This window comes from Lepisosteus platostomus, chromosome 15, assembly GCF_059453375.1.
Source record: "Lepisosteus platostomus isolate fLepPlt1 chromosome 15, fLepPlt1.hap1, whole genome shotgun sequence".
Lineage (NCBI taxonomy): Eukaryota > Metazoa > Chordata > Actinopteri > Semionotiformes > Lepisosteidae > Lepisosteus > Lepisosteus platostomus.
This window is the reverse complement of record NC_142625.1, coordinates 25,545,577-25,568,036: the sequence shown is the minus strand read 5'-3', so window position 1 is coordinate 25,568,036 and position 22,460 is coordinate 25,545,577. Positions and strand designations below refer to the sequence as shown.

The 22,460-nt window shown below is 51.4% G+C and overlaps 2 protein-coding genes across 10 annotated transcripts in view; one reads left to right on the top strand and one right to left on the bottom strand.

Moving 5' to 3' along the window:
- Positions 1-988: 988 nt before the first annotated feature.
- pltp (phospholipid transfer protein) overlaps positions 989-22,460 on the bottom strand; it is a 22,118-nt gene continuing 646 nt past the window's right edge. The window contains exons 1-18 of one of the 7 annotated variants that reach the window (XM_088607704.1): positions 17,031-18,251; positions 16,334-16,916; positions 12,934-13,033; positions 11,570-11,693; positions 11,091-11,190; positions 10,267-10,395; positions 9,458-9,613; positions 8,837-8,900; positions 8,047-8,110; positions 7,517-7,608; positions 6,941-7,117; positions 5,896-5,955; positions 5,204-5,368; positions 4,583-4,650; positions 3,829-3,871; positions 2,963-3,026; positions 2,527-2,603; positions 989-2,120 (exon numbers count right to left, since the gene is read on the bottom strand). In XM_088607704.1, coding sequence (XP_088463830.1) covers positions 2,019-2,120; positions 2,527-2,603; positions 2,963-3,026; positions 3,829-3,871; positions 4,583-4,650; positions 5,204-5,368; positions 5,896-5,955; positions 6,941-7,117; positions 7,517-7,608; positions 8,047-8,110; positions 8,837-8,900; positions 9,458-9,613; positions 10,267-10,395; positions 11,091-11,190; positions 11,570-11,678 — 1,470 coding nt within the window. In that variant the 5' untranslated portion in view covers positions 11,679-11,693; positions 12,934-13,033; positions 16,334-16,916; positions 17,031-18,251 and the 3' untranslated portion in view covers positions 989-2,018. Of the gene's footprint in view, positions 2,121-2,526; positions 2,604-2,962; positions 3,027-3,828; positions 3,872-4,582; positions 4,651-5,203; positions 5,369-5,895; positions 5,956-6,940; positions 7,118-7,516; positions 7,609-8,046; positions 8,111-8,836; positions 8,901-9,457; positions 9,614-10,266; positions 10,396-11,090; positions 11,191-11,569; positions 11,694-12,513; positions 12,901-12,933; positions 13,034-16,138; positions 16,299-16,333; positions 16,917-17,030; positions 18,252-22,460 lie in introns of those variants that run through there. The other 6 variants (XM_088607703.1, XM_088607702.1, XM_088607705.1 and 3 more) reach the window with 6 other exon arrangements.
- The window catches only part of pcif1 (phosphorylated CTD interacting factor 1), a 17,869-nt gene continuing 17,474 nt past the window's right edge, over positions 22,066-22,460 (top strand). For all 3 annotated transcript variants that reach the window (XM_088607697.1, XM_088607698.1, XM_088607696.1), the window contains exon 1: positions 22,066-22,435. The gene's annotated coding sequence lies outside the window, so the exon portion shown is untranslated. The remainder of the gene's footprint in view (positions 22,436-22,460) is intronic.

The following is a 22,460-nucleotide window of genomic DNA, read 5'->3' as shown; positions in this document are numbered from 1 at the left end:
TTTTTTTATGCTGGGCTGCTGTTGATTTCTCTGTGCCACTGAGGGACAACAGGCATTCCTCAGACCCTTATCTAAATCCAACCTGTGGATCAGCCTGCAACAACGTCTGCGCAGAATCGGGCAGACGTATCCCTGAGCCACAACATTTCCTCTCCAGCAATCCCCATCGCTCCTGCTTGGAAAGCTGTGTTTTCTGGAGGGGGGGGCGGTGCCCCTGCACCTCTACTCCAATGGCTCCTTGAGGCTAGAGAAGCTGGGAGAAAGGTAGCAGTAGCTCTGATGAAGGGAATATTTTGGGAATCCTACTCCATCCTCTACAGTTAGGAAATAATTAGGCTGTTTAATTGACTACTGAGGTTGGAATAAAACTTGGATTCCCAAGCCCACCATTCTATACATCTGTTTTCTAACCACTTCCACCCAGGAGCCAGGGCCTATCTCCGCAAGCAATGGACACAAGGCAGGATACACCCTGGATGGTAAACGTGTCGTTCACAGGCTTGCACAGACACGCACACACGCACACCAACAGGCGTGTCTTTGGACTGAGGGAAGAAACCGGAGTACCCTAGAGGAAACCCACACAAACACGGGGAGATCATACAAACTCCACACAGACAGCACGCCAGGAACTGAACCCAGGGCCCCAAAGCTGTGAGGCAGCAATGCGGACCACCCCTCTTCCAACACTTTGATTCTCTTCTTCTGCTTTGGATACATTTTCTGACTTTTCCTGTCTCTGCCGCTCTGTAACAACTATGAGCAGATCGGAGACCATACTGTGTATATTCTTATTTATTTCACAACACTATATTGACTATATATATTGGCAATATGACCGGTTCATTACATGGGTGTTATTTTGCAGAATGATTTCCTGCACATTTATAATCATGAGGGATGAAATTTTTTTCTATTTTGAAAAACGTAATAAAATGTTAACAACCAAAAAAGTCAAGTACCATGTACAGTATCGGAAAAGAAGGTGAATTAGCAGAATATGTTTTAATGATCAGGTATTGTCTCTTAACAGCATTTGACAATCTTTTCCCGTTTCTTACATTGGATAACAGGGTTCTGTCCTAGATATAACCACAGAGCCCTTTCTAAGTCTGTTCCTCAAAAAAAAAAAATCAGTGATGTGCAGTTTTTTTATTCTAACATCAAATTAATGACTTTGTATCAAACCTTCATTTTAGCAGTTCACCAAAAGGAAAGCTGAATGTCACCATCGTTTTTCTGGGCTTTGAAAAAATAATCTGTATAAAGTCATAAGGAGTAAGAACTGGCAGTTTGAAAAGAGAGAGACCGATTATGCAACTTGTGTACTAGACGGAATACTTTAGATATTACGAAATACAAGGGCCTTGATTACAAAATAGCACACATGGGCCTGAAAGGATTGAACTCAGGTGGCAGGATGTCGGTTCATCTTGTTAAGATCCAAGCTCTCCCTTTACTTCATTCCTAGTTCTCGGAGTGTGGTTTCTCCCAGTCTCCCAGTCAGGATCTCGTAGGGTGAGGCTGTGGACAAGTCAGCGGGCCGTGACGGGGAGTGGATCCCTGGAACGTGTGGGGAGGACTAGGAGGCGACGGCTTCCTCGGAGAGTGTACAGCCGGGAGCTGGGCTGGCTCTCCCGGGGAATGCTGGAATGTTTCAGTGCGGGAAGCGGGAAGTGGAAGTGGCGGCCCTGTCGCTGAAGGAGACGAGCCGTGACCCCGGAGCGTGCTCGCGAGCACCACCGGAGAGCACGCCCGCTCGAATCCCGCCGGGCTCCGGCGCTCTGCAGCCTCACTGCCGCGCGCTTCCAGGAAGCACGACCGCTGGTAGCAACAAGCACTTGTTTTGACGGTATTTCCTCTGAAAACTATGGACGTCGGTTCCGTGAGCCTGAGAAATGAAGACGCAGAGTTGAAAGCGTGGCGCGGCGGCGGTGGGTGCGGAGAGGCGTGCGGGGCGCGGGCTGGGCCGGGGGGGGGCTGTCGTCGGCTGTGGGGGGGCTGCGAGGCGCCCCGGCTCAGTCCAGGGTGCTGTTGGTCTGCAGGGGGGAGCGGTTCTTCTCTATCACCTCCCTCAGGCCCTTGCTGAAGTGCAGGTTGGCTCCGATGGTTATGAAGCCCTGGGCAGGGGAGAGAGAGAGGGCACGGATAAGGACAGGAAGTGGGGGAAAAAAAACAGGATCCAGCCCATGGGAATTCAGAGCACCTGAGGGCACACTGCCGGCCCCAGAGGAGAAAATAAGCAGGAAAAATACTCAACCAATCCAGAACAGCATGGGAATGAGCTGATGATCCCAGACTGTGAAAACTGGTGGGATTAAAGTGCTCTGTGATTTCTCTTCTGCATGTCTCACTGCAGAGTATCCCCCCTTATTTTCACGCTCCCTGCCAGAGCTGATCTCTGGTAGTTGTCTGGTTGTCCTGAGGCCTCTGTTCACATTCGTTAAGATGTAGTTCCACTCCTGCCTGTACAATATTCTACAGCATCGACCGCCATGCGCTCCGCACCCTGAAGGGGGCGCTCACCGTGTGGTATTGGACCACTTCCTCTGTGAAGTCCATCCCCTCAGGCAGGGGGATCTGGACCCCCTTCTTGGTGCGATCTGGAAGCAGAGAGACGCAGGAAGAGGTTCACACACAGATACAGCCCTTCCAAGACACGCAACTGCATGCACAGAAGCAAATACACACAGCCAGGGGTACACACTCACGCACACATGCCCACACACACACACATACAGGAGCACACCCTACACAGCAGTACAGGACATCCTTCAAGACAGAGATAGGATGTACAATTTACAGCTGGAGAAAAATAAGCGTGCATAAAATAGATCATTTTAAAAAAAGCTCCACTTATTCGTTCCAACTTTCAAACATCACCATGGTCGTGGGCAAGTTTGTGGGAGGCCTCTCGCGCTCAGAGTGGTCAATGGCGAGTCTCCCCCCAGCCTGCACTCACCATTGATGATGGGCACGACCACCAGCTGCAGGAGGGTCTTCAGGGGTCCCTGCAGGGGAATGAGCTGGGGGAACAGGACAGAGGACTAAAACGTGTTCCGCACCGCAGAGAGACCCCCCCACCATCCCAGAACCTCCAGGACTGTCTCAGCTCCTACAGCTAGGAGGAGAGCCCCACATCCCAGACAGACTCCGGTCCTGGTCTCCCGGCACGGGGGTCTACGAAGAGCCGAGGGACACGGAGCCAGGAGAAAGTGGAGGTGCAGGGGTCAGGGGTCAACCTTGGTCCCTGTCAGCGTGGGGAGAGAACCCTCAAACGTAACCTCATTCCGGGGAGGAGAGCTGTGGGATGAGGTATTCTTTCTGGAGGGGAGTGATGCCTTCCTCTGTGTTTATTTGACCAAAGGGAATACAGTCACTTACAAAGCGGACCACTTCGAAGTGCCGCCTCGCTTCGGGAGCGGGGTTTCACCGAATACAAACGCACCGCTCTTGTAAAAGCCAACCGGTGCTTACCCTGGTAAGAGAAGGCTGACGTGCAGTAAAGCTGTAAAACAGTGAAACTGTGCTAAAGCGCAGAGAGGTAATGGTAGATCCTTTCAAAAATGGCAAAAACAGATTGAAATTTACTGTGGTCAACTTTCATAGGGGTTGCTTGCTCTGTCTAAGGGTATCTACCCTCCATCTGTGACCTTAGAACAGCTGTCAGGGTGTCCCCTTCATCTACTAGAACACAACCCTGCAAATCTAGAATGAACCCAATATCGTGCTGCATCTAGATGATTGGTACCACAGAATTGTGCAGTACTGATGTGTGCACAGGGGTTCTGGACAATACAGAAACAGGATACTGTGCATCAGACTTACCGCTAATGATTCCAGAGCAGACTGGTTAGAGTAGATCCTGAAGCTGCAAAAAAATTACGACAAAAGCAATTAAATGACAGTAAAGCAATGGAAGCATTTTAAAAAAAAGTAATGGTTTCAACACCGTCACAAGTCTCCCATTGCGGATAAATACAGAACGTTTCTCCGACACTCTCCTACTCCTCACAGTGTAAATATCAGACTCCTGTAGGAGCACCTGCTTCTCGGCCTGTTTGCTTCTTGTGGTGCCTGTTGCTGTGTGGCGCAGACCGTCTCTATGCTGTGTTGACGTGTCCGCTGTCACGGCCGCGCAGAGTCCGACACGAGCCTCTCGCACACGCAGACTCACGAGTACCTTGGTGACACATGACCAGACACCAGCCTCCGCCGATTCCCGACACAGGTATCGGTTAGTTATCCGATCGGTCACCTCGGCACCAGACTATTTAAGGCTTCATTCCCATCATCACGGGGCTCGGTCTTGGTTTGCCAGTGGAGCTCTTTTTCCTCGCTGTCACGCGCTTTCGATTTCCTGACCCTTCGGCTTCCCGATCTGCGTCTGTCACGACCTCAGCTAAGGATACAAGCTTTGGCTAAGTACAGTACAACCGGCTCTTTGCTAAGCCAGGTTTTCGCCTTTTGACCAAGTTCCGCATAGGGTCCTACATTTAACGTGGCTACGGCGATGTAACACCCGCCCTGTGCGCACTCCGAGTGGCTCGGGCCTGCACTGCATCAGGCAGGGGGAGCGTACCGTCTCAGGTCCATGTGGATGGCCAGCTTCTTGCCCTTCATGGACACTTTGGCATTCATCTTGTTCTCCTGCGGACAGGGAAGAGACCGTTACAGTGCAATCTCTGTGGAAGACACTACCGTACAGATGGGGTGAAATGCACTGGGCTGTGAATAGAATGGGGGTAGAAATTAAAGATATGGGGGCAGACTTGAGTACAGGCAAGAAATTGGACATAAAAATAATTAAGCCATTAACTGAATAATGCTGATATTTGCTTGCTATGAGTAAAGCTATTTGGAAGAGGCAAGGGGGGGGGGCTATTGCCAGAGTATGTTGTATATTTATGGTCAGTTTGTACTTGACTATCAGGCATAGAATCTATAGACTGGCTGTGACCTTCCTACTGTGCTCTCTGATTGGCTGTGACCTCCCGACCTTGTGCTCCCTGATTGGCTGTGACCTCCCTACCTTGTGCTCCCTGATTGGCTGTGACCTCCCTACCTTGTGCTCCCTGATTGGCTGTGACCTCCCTACCTTGTGCTCTCTGATTGGCTGTGACCTCCCTACCCTTTGTGCTCTCTGATTGGCTAAACATCGATCCGTTCATTCAATGAATCGGTATCTGGATTGTAGCCTCACCATGGTCATGCTGCTGAGCTGGACCGGCGGCTGGCCCGGGGGCAGTGCCATCACACTGACCACCGCCGTGACGGACACCGTGGCCCCGGAGGGTTTGATCAGGCAACGTGGCGCCGCGGTCACCTCCAGCTCCAGAGAGATGGGGGCGTCCATCAGTGCTGGATTCTGGAGCAGAGAGAGGGCAGGACATCAACTCCACTCTCGCAAGCAGCAGGTGTGCATACCCCCCATTCACCAGCCTACACTCTCCGCAGGAAGGCTTGTACTAGGTCTTGTAGCTCCTTTCAAGGAAAGCATCCCTCACAAAGCACGGTACATTGAAAACCATTCAACTACAAAACAGCTCACGTCACCAAAGCATTCAAACCTGACACTTGCAATAGAAAAACATATTAACAACGGTTGTGAAAATTTCCACTTTAAAGGGCCCCAAAAAGCAACATGACAAGCCTACAACTGCAACTACAGGCCAACATGCACTAGTATTATACCTAGTACTATACCTTAATTGTAACCCTAACTGAATCTACTCTGCAAAACCCAGTATTTAGGAAACAAGAATCTTCCGATTATTCCAGGTCAACTCCCCAACAGGTATCAGCGTTGGGAAGGAGCCGGTGTCTGCAGTATCACATGTCCTATGTCTCGGAAGAGATTCATTCTTCTGGTGTCAGGTAGCACCAGACACTTACCAGCATCATGATCGTGCCAAAGTAAGTTGTCCTGAGAAGCATCTCTACATCTTTCGGCATCTGAAAAGCAACAGCGTTAAAGGTTTTAATTCACAATCTAATGCCGGATCCGCCCGACTGAGGTCAAGTAAACACTGCTGGGAGTTGAACGTGTTCTGTCTGTGGCATCAGGAATCTGCACAGGGCTTGCTTCGTATTTTCCTTATTTATTATGGGCCGCTGGCCAAAGGCCAAGTATAAATAGACATCTTGATCTGGCTGTTGAGGTGTGCGCTATAGCTGAAAAGGCAGCATTCTCGTGGGACTGCTGCTGTTACATTTGTACCTTTTTAATCCTTCCCCCCTGAAACATGCGGGGTCTGTCACCCTTAGCAAAGCCTTCGAGTCGGCACAAGCACACAGGCTGGACACAGGCAGATTTTGCTGTTATTTGAAAAGTGCTTAGGAGCAACTCCAGCGGTCCAACGTGCCCCTTGACCTTTCACCCATCAGCCTGCAACAGTAGAAACGCCTCCAATTTTCAGTCATGTCATGATGTCATGAGAGAACACACTGTGGCACTGCGGCCAGCCAACACACACCTGTGCTCCTGCCCTCGCAGAACCCCAGTGGCTTCACCCTGCGCTGGGCTCTGCCACTCGGGAGCCAGTTTCCTGTCTTATATATCTTATATCCACCCAGTTTGGAATCTCTGACAGCTGCTCTACGTCTGGGTTGGCCAAGACGGCCTCCGCACCCACGCACTGGGGAATGAGGAATAGCAGACGAGCCCCCCCCCCGTGCCCCACCCACGCTTTCGTCTTCCTGCAGAGCGAGAGCCACGTGGAGGAGCCCGCCTCTCGCCGACGCTGCCACAAGGCTGCCGGGCACCTGGGAAATGGGAGGGGCCTGCGTTTGGCCCAGAGGCAAGAAGGGAGCTCCGGCCGACGGTTCCCATCCCTGCCCCCCCGGCCCGTGCCGTAGCCATTCACCGCCAGGCTGGCACCCGTGACGTGGCCAGGCTGCTCCCATCGGAAAGCGTGGCGATGCCTCGAGCCATGCCTACCCGGTCGCGAGCTATCTGCATCCTGAACACGCCGGCCTGGAAGTAGGCGTACATGCCACTGTCAAAGAAGTACTCGGACAGCGCCAGGTACACCATGCGGTCAAACTCCCGGATCACCGGCATCGCCGCGTAGTTCACGATGGTGTCGCTCTCGTTGTGCCGATCGAAGAACATTCCCTGCAGAGCCACAGACACAGGGGACGGAGAGGTGGAGACGGGAGAGACTGTGAACTGATGTTTCTTAGAAAAACACAAGATCGGCTTTTTAAAAAGAAAAATCCATTAAAGGAGACTGGCTGGCATGGGTGTGATTTAAAAATTTATAAAAATAAAAATACACTTTGTAACTATGCAGATTTTCTTGCAGTAAAGTCAGGTGAATGAAAAATACAGCTCAGAGTGAAACAAATTTTAATTTATTTTCATTCTGCTCGTTTGTGAGCTGTTCAGGCAGGAAGAGGTGGAAAAATCTATACACTGATTAAGTGCCAAAATTCGGACGGGTAAATAATGATCACACACATTACATCTGTTTGGTGCTGTGTGATGTGACTGGGGGGGCTATGTCGCAGTTACCCTGAAATCCATATCAAGGCTGGCAGAGGTCACCTCAGGGTCACTCAGTAGAGAGTAGTCAATGCCTACGTAGTTGTCGACAGGTGTGCGCACTGCAGAGACAGCACAACAGCACAGCAATAAGAGGTGGAGCAGGCTACAGCAGGGTGCACTCACTACACAGCAAAAGATGACTTATGGCAAATTGTTTCTGTTCCTGGGACAGTCAGAGCACAACTCCCTGTCTTGTTCATGTTCTGATGCTACAAATCTCCCCCTAAGAAGAAGTAGGTCAAGGATGATGTACAGTATCTAAACTGTACCTCTGGAATTAGGGCCACATGGGATTTTTGCAATAATGCAATGTATCTATACATTTAATGCATTTAAAATGCATTGCATCTAAGTGATAAACTGAACTTATCGTATTTGTCTGCATAACAGAAACAGGCATGTCACTGTGTCATGTCACTGTCAATAAACGCGGGGTGTGAGTCACTGTGGGTGCAGAAGGGAGAGCAGGGTGCCGAGGGGTGTCTGCAAAACCTCACCCGGAACCGTGTCCAGCAGAGAGTTCATCAGGACCAGCCCGGCGTGGTTCAGGACAGGGCAGATCTGGGACACACAGACAGAGAGACCACGTCTTTTCACTTAGACTTACTCCTGGTTTTCATGCTCTGCCTAATTCTTAAAAGTATATGGGTATCGGTCAATATTTCTCAAAACTCACGATTGGCAACCTATTGAATGTCAGCAGGTGTGAGCCTGGTCAGTACCTGGATGGGAGACCTCCTGGGAAAGCTCAGGTTGCTGCTAGAAGAGATGTTAGAGGGACCAGTAGGGAGCCCTCACTCATCTCGACGATCATAACATATTCCAGGGCGTTTCTCAAAAAGAGTAGGGGTGTTACCCCGGTGTCCTGACCCAATTTCCCCCAGGCCTTTACCAATCATGGCCTCCTAATAATCCCCATCTCTGAACTGACTTCATCACTCTGCTCTCCTCCCCACTGAGAGCTGGTGTGTGGGGAGAGGACTGGCACATCATCCAGGTACGGCTACAAATGGGTGGAAACAGTGGGATTCCCCATTACCTGTAAAGTGCTTTGAGTGGAGTGACCAAAGATGTGCTAATATGTGTAAGGAATTATTGATTAAGGATTTTAAAAACTCAAGTTGAAGTTAATTGAAAGCAAATATTGATTAGTGCCAGGTGAAGCTGGACAGAACTGCTTGAAGAACACAAAGCAGTGAAGGTAACTAGTGCTTCCGTGAGTCACACTGCCTCATGTCTGCTGAGGGCTCTGGACCCTGGACAGGCACCTGCGTGGGTCGGCCTTACCTGCTGGTTCAACAGGAACCGCATGCCGGTGGTCAGGAAGGTCGCCAGGAAGTCGTACACCCTCCTGCACAGAAAACACGACAGGGTCGGCACGGTCGGCGCGCGGGAACCAGCCCTCCCACCCTCGGGAGATCAATTGGCTCGCGCTTGGGAATCATCCCAGAGCTGTCATGCTTCGTCAAGGGGAAGCATGACTCCTGCATTAGCCATGCACAGTCATTTAATAGAAGACACTGGCTGCCAGTTCAAACAGCTAAATCCTGGAGCACATCTCAACACACACACACACACACTTCTGTATAGGGTACACACTCAAGCCCGGCTTCCTCCACAGTCCCTGTCCAACTCCAGCCACAACCACTTATTTCATCCCGAACACAGAAGTGGATATCACTGCTGCCTCCCATTCTGTGGACACCAGTAGGCTCTGGAAAGCCACTGTCAAGTAATGGGTTTAGGATAAGCAATTACTGGGTGGGTCGGTGCTAGGACAGCTGAAAAAATAAACTATTACTTAAATGAAGTGACAGACGTTCATGGGGAGACAGACGTCTTGCAGACTCAGAGAGCGGAGGCTTAACACTTGCTCTTGGATTGCAGTGCGGGATTAAAAATAGCTACCCCAGGGTGCCGGAGAACTTGGCGCGCATTTTGGAGATGGCAGCGTCGCAGGAGATGTTGGAGATCTTGAGACGGCCCACGACGTCGCGGGACAGCTGTAGGGCCGTGTGGATGTTCACGCCCTCCGCCGAGGCGTTGATGGAGCCCACGTCATTGCTGAAGAGGTGAGAGAGAGAGAGACGACGCAGGCCGGTCAGGACACACCCCAGCTCGGACTCTGACCCAGAGTCGCTCGAGACCAGCTCCCACAAAACCCCCAGGCGATCAGAACAACTGATCAGCTGTGAATCTTCTTGATGCAGGAAGCTGTAAGGACTAGTAGCTCGTCAGCTTGTGAGATCTGATGGGCCCAGAGGCCTCAGATTCTCCTATTTATTGTTTTTTTTTATGGGTTTGAAAAGCTTCTTAAGGAAAACAAATGATTTTCATGATGAGGTCAGCAATGAAAGGACATCGCAGCCAACCTGTGGATCTTTTTTATAGCCAGAGTAAGTAAGAGTAAGGGCGTTACCCCAGCTTCCGGGCCAAAATTCCCATTGGCCTTTACCCATCACGGCCCCCTAATAATCCCCATCTCTGAACTGGCTTCATCACACTCCTCCCCACTGGCAGCTGCCAATATGGCTGCATATTGGTGGTGGCAGTGGGATTCCCCATTACCCGTAACCTTACCTGTAAACAGTGGAGTGTCCAGAAAAGTGGTGTATACTTATGAGGATACCGTTCATATCTTTTCAACACCATAGACTCTGAGCCCTATGAATCTTCCCCTGCGCACAGGGGCAGGTGTCGGCGGAGCAGGAACTCACAAGAACCAGTAGAGGATGTGCCTCTGGAAGTTGAGGGTGATGGAGGAGTTGTGCACCTCGAAGAGCAGCCCGAGGTCCGGCTGGAAGCGCAGGTCTGCGTGGGTCAGGTTGAGCTCTGTGATCTTCACACTTTCGGGGAGAGGGGGACAGTGATGGAAAGGAGGGGTTCGGGGGAAAAAGCAGGGGCCACGCTGAGGCTAAAGAGACGCAGTACTGGAGGCACTAATGCCAGAGGCAGTGCTGCAAGAGCAGAGCTCAAAGGCCCCCTGCTGCAGGCACAGGCACGAGACTGGCCAGGTAACTTCAAGGTCCTGCTCACAGCACAACCCGGATGGCTGACTGCAATTAGAACAGCGATGTGGCACTTTGCTTAGATCACTGAATCTTGTTTTTGTTTAACATGATTGATCATTCTGGCGAACTGAGCCTTTCTGCTTCCTCTCTGATGCCGTTTACCAGGTCCGTGATTTGTAGGACAGCTATATAACCAGCAGTGGCTGCCGAGGACTAATTCAGGACTGGACACACTATTTCAGGGGGTGTCCATTCCTGGGCCCCCGGATGGCCAGTGCACATGAGGGTTTTCATTCCAATTCTAATTATAAAAAGTGCAATAGCTGTTAGAACGGTCTACACCGGCTGGCTACTGACTTCGCTGGGACGGTTTAATAGCTTCTCCCAGCTCTTCAGGTGCTGCTGGCTGCTGTAACCAGCCCTGGAAAAGCCACAGGCACGCCGGCCCCCAGGGCTCCGGGCACAGAGCCCCAGGGGCTGGTCACGAGACCACGAGGGGACAGAGGCGCACGGGCATCGGTCGGACTCACTCCTTGATGGAGTACTGGAAGCGTCCCTCCTTGCCCTGCAGGTCAGGGATGGTGATGTTCTCCAGCTCCTCCTCCACGAACTTCAGGGTTTCCTGCCTCACTGCGGGGCACAGGCGTCAGGGGACACATGGGAAACACAGGGAAGGATAAGAACAAGGACCCACAGGGAGGGACCAGGTGGGAGTGGGGACAGAGGACAAGGGTTCACAGGGAGGGACCGAGTGGGAGTAGGGACAGGAGACGGGAGACAGGGGACAGAAGGACACAGGGAGGGATATAGTGGGGGTGGGAGTGGGAAAAGGGGACAGGGGCCACAAAGGCACACAGGTAAAGAGATATTATATTTTACGAGGGAAAAAAGTGAATTTTGTTAGGTGTCACTAGAATTTCACAAAACTCAGCTTTCAATGAACAATGACTTTAAGAGCGTCTCACAGGCGTCTATTACCATCGCTGTAACTACAATTAATCGGTCTTACACATCTCGAGGCCCTTGGACGTGACCCGGATCTTGCAGCCGGGGGGCTCGTTGGTCGCCATGGAGACGAGGGGGAGCAGAAGAAAGATGGCGGCTGTGCGGGCGGCCATGGCGTCTCAGGGAGCCTACAGCAGACAGACAGACAGAAAGACAAGCACACACAGCCGGGTCAGGTTCATCGGACAGGGGCTCGGCAGGCGGGGGACAGAACGGCCCTCACAGCGGTGTTCTTTCTGACCAGGTCGGTCCAGCCCGGCCCGGACACCCCCCTCGCCGGCGGCTCTCTGGGCCGCCCCGCAGGCGCGGGCACCGCGGGGAGTCACGCGTGGCGAGGCCGTCCACACGCTCACGGAGACGGGGGGCTCTCACGGCAGCCCGGTACTGTAATCACGCCGCAGGAGACGCTGACGGCGAGCTTTGTGCACAAGCTCCGGGACCAGCGACCTCAGGTCCTCACAGCGGAGGGCTGTGCCTGAGAGAAGAGCTGAGCTCTCGAGCAGCCTACTGACTTTCTGCAACAATCACGAAATCCTCTGGACAGCTTTATTATTCGCTTAACGCCCCCCCCCCCACTTCCCCAGCCCCTCCTCAACACGTCTACTGGAATTCAGTTTTCAAACGCCTGGAAAGAAAACAGACCGAAAACTAATTGCTCTGTTGTTTTTAGAGATTAGACATGTCCTGGGTTTCATTTGACAAAATGTTGGTAATGCACAGGAATATATTGCTCACTGACAGAACCCCCCCCTCCCAGACATTTAACTGTTGATCTGCCCCCCCCTCCCAACAGCACTCACTCTCCAGGAGAGTCTGATTTGGAGTCTGCTCAGTGAGAGGGCGCTGCAGGTCAAGCTGTCCAGGCCTGGCACGTCTGAAAGGCTGTTGAGGAGCCTCGCTGCCCCCTGTGCCTCTGCGCAGGCGTGGGCGCTGGCTCCTGCAGCTTACCTCTCACACACGTGCACGGGCAGGCGTGACAGAGGACCCCCGCTGGTCACAGCTCGCAGGGCTGTGCAGCTTCACGCCCACGCTGGTCAAGACACGGTAAAACCCCCGTTTCTGATCCGTCCTGGCATTTTCATGTGGGTCGTTTCAGACCCCACGCTGTGTCCCCCACAGGCAGTCCACTGCGCGGACAAGGCGGCATGGCCCCCTCTTCTCCTCCAGCCCACGGCCAGCTCGTCCCCTGCACCCGCACGGAGCTCCCTCCGTCTCACTCAAGGACAGCCAGAGAGACAGAGACCAGCCCGACACACTCCCTTCATAACTCCCAGAGCAACGCCGATGTGATACTGCAGCATCCGGGGGGGCTGCAGGGCTTTTGCCTTTCGCCGATGCGGCGTGGAAACGGAGCGTCCCAGAACGCACCTTTCCCGTCCGTCGTGGGCAGAATCCCGCGGTCGGCCTGTCTCCTGTCCGGCGGAGCCCGGGTAGCCGGTCCAAGCCTTCACTGCGCTGCTCTCTTTGTCTGAGGCAGCGGGGGGGCGGGGGGAGGGCCGGCAATCGAGGAAGAAACGAGGCAGCGCTGAGCGGACAGCAGCTCCAGCAGATGGGGAACGCTCACCAACCCAGATGGTCTCTCCTGAGCGAGTGACCCAGCTCCCCCCACACACACACACACACACACACACACACACACACACACACTCTCTCTGCTTGCAGAGCCCCCATGGACAAAGGAAGAAACGGACACCGTGTGAATGGGAATGGCCAAGAAACTCCCCCTCCACCCCACTCAGCCTCCCTCTCAAATCACACTTCTGCCATCCTGCTAGTTTCTCAGAGTTCCCCCCCATCCTCCCCCCCTCCTTAACTTAACATGTGCTGCTCCAGTAAACAGCCGTGGAGGGGTGGGGGGTGGGGGAGGGGGGCTGTCCGCTGAGTAAACAAGGGATTGCTTCATCAACACTGTGAGCAGGTCCAGGCCTCGGGTCCTGAGCGATTCAGCTCACTAGTCCAGCATCTGTGGGTGGTTTTTTTCTCCACAAAAAGGAAGCAAGATGCTCGGGCCTGAAAGGTGTTGGAATTTGACAGATCATTCTTTCAACTTTGTTGGCCGTTTCCGGTTTGCTTTAAAAACAAACGACAGAAAACATCTTGTCTGGCGTGTGCACAGGGGTCAGGTCATTGTCATGAGAACCAGCAACCTCGTGTCCTGCCAGGCTTCTTGGCACTGTGAGGCGCTGATGGAGGAGGACAATTTTGGAACAACTCATTTCTGGGAATCTGGGAAAGTGTTTCAGGGAACCAGAGGAGATGAGTAACACTGGTTGCCCTGCTGCTCTGTAGCTGCCCTTGCACATACAGCTGTCAGCACACAGACGGCATGCTCGGTTCAGACGCCGAGCTATCCTATAAACACGCTTGGGTCACGCGGGCTGGTTCTGTGACACAGACACGTACACACACACACGCAAACAGTACAGACACCGGATAACAAAAACATCCGACAGTCACAGAAGCAGATCCTCTATTTTTTGACAGCATGGTTAAATTATACATTTTGCTGGGTTTTATAGGGAATGTTTCATTTCCATATGAAGATTGCCCGGAGAGGAACCCTATCATTAAGAACTGAATCTGTGACATGAGCAGAATTTTTCAAGCATTTTATCTGGACCATAATCCGCCGGCACAGTTAAGTTAAAAATATTGTTCCTTAACCACTAACTGAAGTTATTACAAGAACTCTGATGTGCGATCATGGGGGATGGCGGGGCCTCGAAGGGGCAAGGGGTGTTGTGCAATGATGAAGGATGAAAGTGGACACAGCGCGTGCACACACACACAGTATCACACACATGCAGCATCAGTCACATAGCGTCTCACACACGCACACACAGCATCAGTCACATAGTGTCACACACACACAGCATCACACACACAACGCCACACACACAGACAGCGTCACATACAGTACACAATGGCTTGCACACACAGCATCACGCAACCACAACATCACACACACAGCAGCACGCACACACAACCTCATACACTCATTGTGCGCTGAGAAAGATGAGCAAGGCTCAGCCTGTGTGACCACCTCCCTGGCCTGGACCGTGTCCATCTGATCCGGGGTCCGGAGAGACACCTCACCCCAGGACACGGACCTGCCATGGGCGTCCTGCCTACACCACTCCTACCACCACTCCTGAAGCTCCCTCTACCTTCCTCATATAAGTACATCTGGTAATGTAAGATAAGATAAAATCACTTTATTGGCCATATCCAATTCTTGCATTAGGAATTTGTTTTTTCACATACCCCAGCTTGTTCTCCATGAGACACACAGACAGAGAGAGAGAAGTTTGGGGTCAGAGTGCAGGGTCAGCCATTTATATGGCACCCCTGGAGCAGTTGGGGTGAAGGGCCTTGCTCAGGGGCCCAACAGAGTAGGATTCCTCAGCCAGCCACGGGATTTGAACCAGCAACCTTCCAGCCACAGGCACAGATCCTGAGCCACAGAGCCACCACATAGCCGTAAATGTATATTATGCATTTATGAAATCATCTAGCGAATATTTTAATTTCCTAACCATTTCATTAAAAATACACCAGAAGTCAGTCAGCCACGAGTTTTACGTAAAGCATATTGCATCTTAGAGTTCATTCCACATCCTTCGTTTCCTGTGAATTCCACTTACTCCCCACTGAATGCAGGCACAGATTTATCCAGTTAAAAACACACAGGTCCATGTTCTCATTTATCCCTGTGGCCATAACCTTGCTCAACAGATGAATCTCTTGTTCAGGTACATGTGTATTGTTTGTTTGTGTGTCTCCTTGTCTGCTTCTGTAAAATACGTTGCCCCTTGGACTCCTGGAGATCACGAAGACACTCTCGCTCAGACATGTTTCTGCCCCTCAGGAATCTGACGGACAGATACAGATGAAGCTGCACATGATTAACACACTTCATTCTTTGTGCTAATGATTTCTTTTCTTTCCCCAGAGACTGGGGAAAAGCGCCTGACCTCTGTACTCTGGATTTAAATGATCCTTTTTTAATTAAAAAAGGACAGTAAAAGCCTCACTCAGTATTAGGCTAGAGTTACGCAAGATGATATTCAATCTTAAATACCAAGGCAGATTCTGAATATTGAGCAGCAAGTTGGAACATAGAAACCTAATTTCAGTTCTTTCTCGAAGGGTTCCTGCAATCCTGAGTTTTCTCTTTAATTGCTAATTAATTTGGCTGAAACTGTTGCACAAAGGCACTGACACTTAGACCCATTTGCTGTCGTGCGTTAGGCGTCCTATCAGCACAATCGAGGCCAATTAACTCGATCAGATAGGTAACTGAAGACAGACCAGCAGTGTCTGCCCTTGGATCTGAACCCACAAAGTTCTACTGGCAAATCCAGAACCCTCACCCCTGCTTTTTTGCTATCATTTCTCTCTCCACCGAAGAGAACAGAGCCAACCCGTCTCGAACAGCACAGCGTTCCTGCCCGCCTGACGGATCCCGCCGGGTTTTGACCCTCATTCAGGCTCCTCAGTGCCATGACAACGCAGCCTTCGACTAAAGAAGAGCTGACTCAGAGCAGCTCGGGCTCCGTCCGGACTCACTCACCTCTGCCAGTGCCATTGTGTAGGTGTACCACAGCAAGCCCTCTCCCACTGGCAGCTCCAAGGCTGCAGTGCATTCTGAAGGCTGTCACCTCTGCGCACAATTGTTTCTGCATCTCAGATGTTCTCATGAAATGTTATTTTGAAAATATTTTCCCTTTCACCCGACAGGGTTACACAACAGATTCAAAATACTTACAGCGTACTATTGGCAGGGAAGTCTTGCTCAGCGCTGGTAAAAACTTTTCCTTCAGCTGCGGGAGTTGATTTACTGTGAAGTCTTGTTAACCGCCTGGTGCTCAGATTGGCCTCAACCCAGATGACTGAGAACGATGAGGTGGTAGCAGCAGAGTAAATCCCTCTCCCTCTCTCTCCTTTGCTCTGCCTCTCTCTCCCTGCTCTCTGGAGGACCTGTGTTTATATAGGCTGGGTGGTGAGGGGACGCGAGGGGTGTGGGTCTGGGCTGATCGAGTCGCCTGAGTTTGTGTGGTCACCATAATGATGGTAATTCATTTTCTGAACATCAAGTCCTGGCAGAGCTCCAGAGCTCTTCTCCCTCTCCCTGTCTCTCTCGTTCTCTCTCACAGGCCCCAGTTTTTCACACATCAAGTGTGCCGACGTCAGATCTAGAGAAGGTAGATTTGTGACACTGGGGTTGCTCTGTGTTGTCTGAGTTTACGATCTGCGCGTCCGCTTCAGTCCTATTCAGACCCGCAGCGCCGTCTTCAAGATCATTCGTTTATAGTAATAAATACCCTATACAACCAGAGGAAATCAGGAATCTAAAAGGAGTAAAAAGACAAGAATTAATACAAGATACACAGGAAAGCTTATACAGAGCATGGTTTAACTCTTTATTGTAGTTTGAGCTCTTGTCTGCTATTTTTTATATTTACCTTGTGCAGCAGCATTAGCACATCATAGCTTGGTCTCCCCTGGTCTCTGCAGATACAGAGCATGGCCAGGCCTGGTCAGTGCTGGGATGGGAGACCTCAAAGTGAAACCACAGTGCTGTAGTATGTGTGCTGGTGGACCAGTAGGTGGTGCTCTTCCCTCTTGACCAGAATTTCCAACCGAGTGCTGACTGTAGGACACTGTAGGACCATTGGATGAGATATTTAATCAAGGTCCTGATCTCTTGGTCATTAAAGATCCCATGGCACCTTTTGAAAGAGCATAGCTGTTAACCCTAGTACTCTGGATAAGGCCAATCTGAGCTTGTACAGTCTGGCCTCCCCCAATTCCACCTTAATTAGGAGACTGGGGGTCAGTGGGTGTCCTTCTATACGTAAAGCAATTTAGGTTCCCTGGGGATGAAAAGCTGTGTATAAATGTAAAGAGTAAAGTATTATGATTACAGCTTGTATGAAATCCATTACTGCTTAAAACAGATGTCCCACTCATCTTTTCTTCGAGCCCTCCAGGTAAAATACCATATATAGGATCAATAATTCCTATTTAAAGTAAAATGGAATGTCATTTCTCCAGGCCAGTTACAACACAGAGGGGCCTGGTTTTCCCTGTGGGTGAACTAGCCCATATAATCCTTTAATAATGGAGTGGTATGTTAACCACAGGGAAAACTAGGTACTTAATTATTTTGACTTCGCTGTGCCGGCACACGTTCTGAGGAGCGTGTCTGGTGCTGACTGAGCTGCCGGCCGGGCTGGAGGCCGGTTGTCCTCACGCTGCCGGCGGGGAGAGGGAGAATCCGCCAGGACGCACACCGCAGCCGCCTGGCACGGGCGCACGCCCCAGGGAGGGGGGGGAGTCGCCGCAGGGATGAGGCAGGCCGCCTCTAGATTTGGGAGTACCGTCCCAGAATAGCAGCGGAGCCGGGAGAGATGAAGGGGAGAGCGGCGAAGCCACAGGCTGCTCCCACCCAGAGCGGCTCCTCTGGGATCTGTCCTGCGGCTGGAGAGAGCTCCCTCCCCGATGCTGCAGGGAACTCGCCCTCCTTCCCAGTTTCCGTAGAGCTTGGCATTCCAGAGGCCGGGGCTCTGGGGCAGGGAGGAGGGTGGGTGGATAACGGTGGGCCTTTCCTTCCCTACAGGTGTCCTGCAAAAGCCAAAGCCCTTTGATCCGGGGCTGCGTTCACCGAAGGGCAGAAACAAGAGCAGGCAGGAGGCTTCTCGCTGTCGCCCCCCTGTGGAGCTGCGTGCGCCTGGGCAGGACTTCGGGATGAGCGATCTTCGGCCTGCCAGGTGGAGGCGCACTGCAGCAGCGGAGACTCCCGCTGGCGCCGCTCCCGCGGGGCTGTGTCCTGATTAGAGGGTTGCGATGATCTGAAGAGATGACTGCACTGCGAGGGGGGGACGCCAGCTCCACAGCTCGGTGAAAAGACAGGATTTAACCACGTGCCGTTCGTTACCCACAGGGGCCACATTCATGACTTAACCGGGGAGACATTAGTGCAATCAATCGCCGCTCCTTGGTTTGCGGAAATGCTGGCTTGCCTGCCTGCTGTTGCGTGGCGCCTCTCAAAAGGGCAGCTTTCAAGCCGGTTTTGCATCGTTTTTCTCGGAATGTCCTGCAGTAAATCACTTGGGGTGGAGCCCCACGCAGCGGCAGGACACACAACCTTTACACAACAACCCCGGCCCTCGGGGACAGCCCCCCACCTCACAGTCAGACACCTACAATTAGAGACGCCCGGGACTCCCAGTCTCCCCGCAATTACCTCCTCTGTAGACGAGGCAGGTGGGATGAAAGTTAAGAACCAAAATAGAAAAGGCAAACACCTGCAAAAAAAAAGTGTTGTCTGTGTTTAAGATTGGTCATCTTGACAATTAGAGGTGGTAAGAGCATGCACGTTCACAAACCTAAGTCGCTATATTTAGCAGATGCACAGCAGGACTCGCTAGGAGACGTCCGTTCTGGTGCCTCAGCCGTGACAGAGGGGCAGGACTGAATGACAGGGCATGTGCTACAGACAGAACCCGGTGTCTGTTTACCAGCGCACACCCGAATCAAAGGGGGAGGAAATAAACACAAGATCCATCTCAATGAAGCAGGATCAGATCATGATCTGTTATTGAACCACAATTCTCATTTACAATCCTGACCTGGCCAAGAGGTGCCACCGCAGTACTGCACATAAGATACAGAAGTGAAAGAAAGGATGAAAGCAAATTGACCAAAAAGGACAGAACATAACTGGGCAGGGCAGTGTTAACGAGCACTGATCTCAGGGCGAAAGGATTTCTGTCACATCTCGGGGCTTTTGTGCTATTTTTTTTTTAGACTTGCTGAAAAGCTTGCGGGTGTGAATGTGGACATTGTCAAGGGCAGCACCAGCGACCACCCTTGGAATGACTAATGTGTCTTACAGAGAGAGAGCTGGTTATGGGCTGGCCTGCAAAATAAGAAAATACACGTTTGAGAAACAAGGGCTTCATGATAAATGGTTACCCCGTTCCCATAGATCACATACCGAACTGGAATAAAAATGTAAAAACTCTGAGCATGTTAGAATAGCACAACGCCGTGTGTTCTAGTTGAGAGAGAGACTTACTTTTAAAGAGCCCATTTTTTCCAGGCAGCTCGGATTCTTTCGTCAGCCAGTGACAAGACTTTTGCGCAACGGTGCGTCCCCTGGTGGTCTATAATCCCTCAGCAATTTTGTGCCGTGGTCCAATACAAACCAGGGGAGCTTTAAAAACAAGCCGTGCGTCACAGCGCCTTCAAATCAATAACAATGACAATATTTACAATATTTCGCTCCTCGGTCTGCGGAAGGAGCTCTGTGGAGCTGCCCCTCCCCCGGTAGGATGTATATTCGGGGATTTGATTTATTTCAGCGAGACATGTCGGTCTACTCCTCGATTAGATCGAGTAGGTAACTGCGTCAGCATGCGTAGGCTGCAAAGGGACAAGTAAAGGTTGAGTACATCATTCTTGAGTATATTTACTCAATGCTTTGCCAAGGGAAACGGCCGCCTAGGAGGACCGCCAGCGACTGGGACCAGACTCCTGAAATTCATTACGCAATTTACTTCTCTAAATAATTCATCTTGGCATCGACTTGTTCCCAGAAAAAAAAAAAACTTGTTTTTTTACCCATGCTACTATATTGTTCGAAACCGAGTAGGTACGCACACCATACACATCAGTAAGAATATTCGTGCACGTCTGCTTATATGGCCCTTAGAAGACATACTACTGCTTCTCCCTTTTCATCTTTTTTCCCCAATGAACGATGGAAACAGGAAAGCTACAATTCCTTCCCCCCTTCCCGTGCATCGAGATATTATTCTCCCGAGGCATGAGAGCTACAGCCAACCACCATTCAGTAAACACACACCTTACCACCCCCATCGCCCCCACTGCTGTGACGCAACGGGGGCAGCTAATGACAGAGGGGGCGGGGTGTTTACTTTCGCAGCAGCCAATGGGAAGCGGGTGTTCGACCGACTCCCGCAGCCAATCAGCGCCGCGCTGCCGTACCCAGACCGAGGTGGGCAGCGCGAGGAGCCATAGCGGGTGTGGCAGGGCAGGAGGGGCGCGAGCCGCCCCGCTTGCGTCCTCGGGACCGGCGTCGCCGGCTACCGGGTTTTTTGTTTTTAATGAAAAACGTTTTCAGTCCTATTGACTGCTTGGACGGGATGACTACCGGTAGAGTGATTGCCAATATCGGCTTCCTGCATTCATGGCACACTTTTTAGGCGTTTAGGTTGAGGCTAAGGATTATGCAAGTTTGAGAAAGCGGTAACTTTTTCCGAGCCCCTTCTCGACAAGAGAGCGCTCAAAGGTTGCGTATGTGCATCGACCTCTCAGCTTGAATCCACCCCCCCCCCCCCCCCCCCAGCTTAAAGTCCTTCATTTAAGCGACGTTGAACAGCATTCATTCATTCAGGTGGACACTGACACGGCGATGACTCGGCTTGTGCTTCGTCACTCTCGGCGGCAAACAGGAACATCGCATGGGCGAGAGTCAAGAGTGAAACCGACTCGCGTGGGGTCTCTGTCGTTGGGTAACGCGCTCCAGCAGGCTTCTGCCTTGCAGAACAAGCGGGAGGGGAAAGATCCACACAAGAACTGATCCCTGGTTTAAAACCCAGCAAAAGGGAGAGTTCTCTCCCATCCTAAGGATCTGAACAAAATAAATGTAATGCAGTGTTGTTGTTTTTGTTGTTTTTTAATGACTTTTATTAGGTTCACTTAATTGTTCACAAGTTGACATTACAATCACGAATTCAACACTTAAGAAACAAAGTTCCCTTTTTTTTTCAGAAGGCATTTTCTTCAAGAAGCGAGTCCCGAACGTACCAGGTTCGTTAATTAAACATTGAGCATGGCTTAGATATTTGGTTGTCACTTACAACAACCACAAAATGTACAGAACAGCAGCACACTCGGGGACAAAATATATGAAACAAACATGAATATACGTTCGTACAGAACCTACACTTACCACACTTTCTTGTCCAGTGATCACTTCACAAAAAAAACACGATCAGCGATATCACAGAACCTGCGGATCCCTAATCCTGCTTTTGGTCCAAGTTCTTATTTCAGGCAAGCTGATCTTGGTCTTCTGCTGCAGGCTTGATCTTAAACGTGCTTTCAGCTTTTACAGGTGTGAGGAAGCCTGCTTCCCTGTATCAACGCCTGAGCATCAGAACGCTTCTCTGTCAGGAGTTAGGGGGGTTTTGCGGCATTCTTCACACAAGATGTTGTGAGAGCAAGCAGGGTCTCAGCTGAATAACGAACCCACAACACCGTTTGCAAAAGCAGCGACGTTAACCTCAGCGTCCAGTCTGAATTCCACTCGAGGGTCGTCCAACCTTGCCTCCCTAGAAAGCCCCCTTTATTAAACTCGGGGATCAATATCCTCACTTCTGTACGGATCTGCTATTCAGCGAGGGTCCTGGTGGGTCCCCTTCATACGTGCCGAGCCTCTGGCGTTCATGTAAGCCAATAAGCCCGGCGATTAACTTTAAATGAGCTCGATAAGGCATTTGGAAAAATAAAAAAAAAACGATTTCACCCTTACATTAAAAGAACGACGAAGAGCGTCTTATACGACAACAGATCTGCATAGCTAAGGACGTAAAATCTGCAAACCGCACATTCACGACCCTGAGCTAGCGTGTCAGGGAGAGCCGCTCCGGACACATCCAAGATGGCCGCCGGCTGCGGACACGTCAGCGCCGCGGCCCCGAACGGGCTGACGCATGCGTAGTGCCCGGGGCCGGGTCCCCAATACAAGATGGCGGAGACGGTGGGGAGAGAGAGGCGGAGGCGGGTCTGGATTGAGCCGAGCGAAGCCTATACCGGATTCCCAGCAATCCTCTCAAAGGTAAGGGAATTACCCCCGTCGGTGG